This window comes from Centruroides sculpturatus, unplaced genomic scaffold (assembly GCF_000671375.1).
Source record: "Centruroides sculpturatus isolate CEXI.00-Female unplaced genomic scaffold, Cexi_2.0 scaffold1912, whole genome shotgun sequence".
Lineage (NCBI taxonomy): Eukaryota > Metazoa > Arthropoda > Arachnida > Scorpiones > Buthidae > Centruroides > Centruroides sculpturatus.
In genome coordinates this window covers 56,343-58,380 of record NW_019386159.1, presented here as the reverse complement: position 1 = coordinate 58,380, position 2,038 = coordinate 56,343, and the positions used below count along the sequence as shown (strand labels likewise).

Below are 2,038 nucleotides of genomic sequence, written 5' to 3'. Positions count from 1 at the left end.
ACGATGCGAATATTCATATTTTATTTTATTTAGAGAGAGCTTGATATTAAAATATATTAATCGCTCAATAATAATGTAATAATTCCTAAAGTAAATATTAATATATTAAAATATAGTATTTTACATTAATATTATAAATAAAAGTGAATACATTTATTTTATAAAATTAGTAAAACTGATAAAACTAAGATTAAGAAGTTTATCTTTCTTCTCAGTTTTATTAATTTTTCTATATATAAATAAGATGCACTATTTTAATTAAGATGACACACACAGATACATATACTGTATATGTGTATGTGTGTCGTTAGTGTGGCCGTCATTTAGAGGTTTGACTGTATATAATAATAATACAGTCAACCTCTAAACGAAGGAACTGAAAATGGCTGTTTAGAGGTGTCCGTTATTGGAAGTTCGACTGTATATGCGTATAGAGGCCTATACAGTATATATGTTTTTGCTTATATTTAAATTTTATATATAATTACTGTAAATTTTTATATATAATTAAACAATATTTTTTTACTTTTTTAAATTACTATATAATAGATAAAAATAATGTAGATCAATTTAATATTTTAGTTATGTATGACAGAAATTTATTTTATTATTTTAAACAAAATTATCCATGCAAATTAGTTTCTAAAATAATTTTATTTCGTATTTAATATTATAATTTTTGTATTTATCTTTATTTAAAATAATTTAAATATGTGATAATAAATCGTAAATTTTGACAATAATGAGATGATAAACAAATGTTTTATTTTATTAAAATGTTTTTATAAATCATAAAATATATAAGAAGTTATATATATTTATATATACGTCCTACACTAAGTAAAACTTCCAATTATTTATCAATCATAAACCGTATAGAAAAGAGTTTTAAAAAATCCAAGTTACTAATCTATACAGTAGACCATATATCAGATAAATTTGATTTTTGGTTAAATAAATGAGAGAAGGAGACACTTCCACACTATAAACAATATCTGTACAGGAGAAAATGAGCTAAAGTAGTTTAAACTTAGCTTAAATGAGGCCGAAAGATTGTATGTAAAACTAAAAGTGCATGTTTCCAAAGATGGAATAATCTAAATTCATTCCATGTTTCCGATTGTTACTATCTGCCAAAAATAACAAATTTTCAGTTAAAATTTCAAAATTTGTTCATTAGATAACCGACTAGCTCAAAATTTCGAAAGAAGAATACGTTACCTCCGATCACGAACAGTGATAATACTGCATTAATTCCAAATTTGGTCCAGATATCTTTCATGATAAGTTAATCCCGAAACTAATCTTTGTAACTTTTCCGAATTAAAAACCTGTACATTAAAACTTGAATTATCTTTGTAAAGTTCATTTGCGTTCGGATAAACAGAATCAAGTGAATAAACAATTTTTAAGCTACACCACGTTGGCAGAGATAATTTTAGATCACTATTCTAAGAATAACTCATTACCAAGCACAAGTTATAGTGCTTCACACCAGATGGTATTATTAACCCTTTAGAATCGACCTTCTTAACCCTTTTAACTTTTTTTAAAATTATGTTAACCCCTTAATTAATTGAAATTAAATAATTTTTTATAGGCCCTATACAGTAATTAAATGCATTAGCTGATAAGGCCATACTTCGATAATTCTCACTTGTAATAAAAAATATAAAAATATTTTTTTTATAAAAGCTTATATAAAAATTTTTGTATAATATTCATTTTATCGTCAAAAGAAACAGTATTAAAATTTTTGGTATTTATATTTTACTGTACAATGAAAACACAGGAAAAAATATGTAACTAATATTCCTATATGTATGTAGCCTACATTTACTGTACAGTACATTGTATATTTGTGTATTGTACAGTCGACCCCCTATAACACTGTTGATTATTACGTTTTATATGAATTCCATGTTGTACGAGTCACTTAGATTTTACAAATACGTGTGCCGGGCTGTGAACGGTTCATGTATTTGTAAAATCTAAGTGACTCGTACAACATGGAATTCATATAAAACGGAATAATCAA

At 24.7% G+C, this 2,038-nt stretch overlaps 1 protein-coding gene across 3 annotated transcripts in view; it reads right to left on the bottom strand.

Annotated features, from left to right (window-relative positions):
- LOC111613856 (hemicentin-1-like) overlaps positions 1 to 1,431 on the bottom strand; it is a 26,820-nt gene extending 25,389 nt beyond the window's left edge. For all 3 annotated transcript variants that reach the window (XM_023355206.1, XM_023355207.1, XM_023355209.1), the window contains exon 1: positions 1,222 to 1,431. In XM_023355206.1, the coding sequence (XP_023210974.1) occupies positions 1,222 to 1,282 (61 nt within the window). In that variant the 5' untranslated portion in view covers positions 1,283 to 1,431. The remainder of the gene's footprint in view (positions 1 to 1,221) is intronic.
- Positions 1,432 to 2,038: the final 607 nt, after the last annotated feature.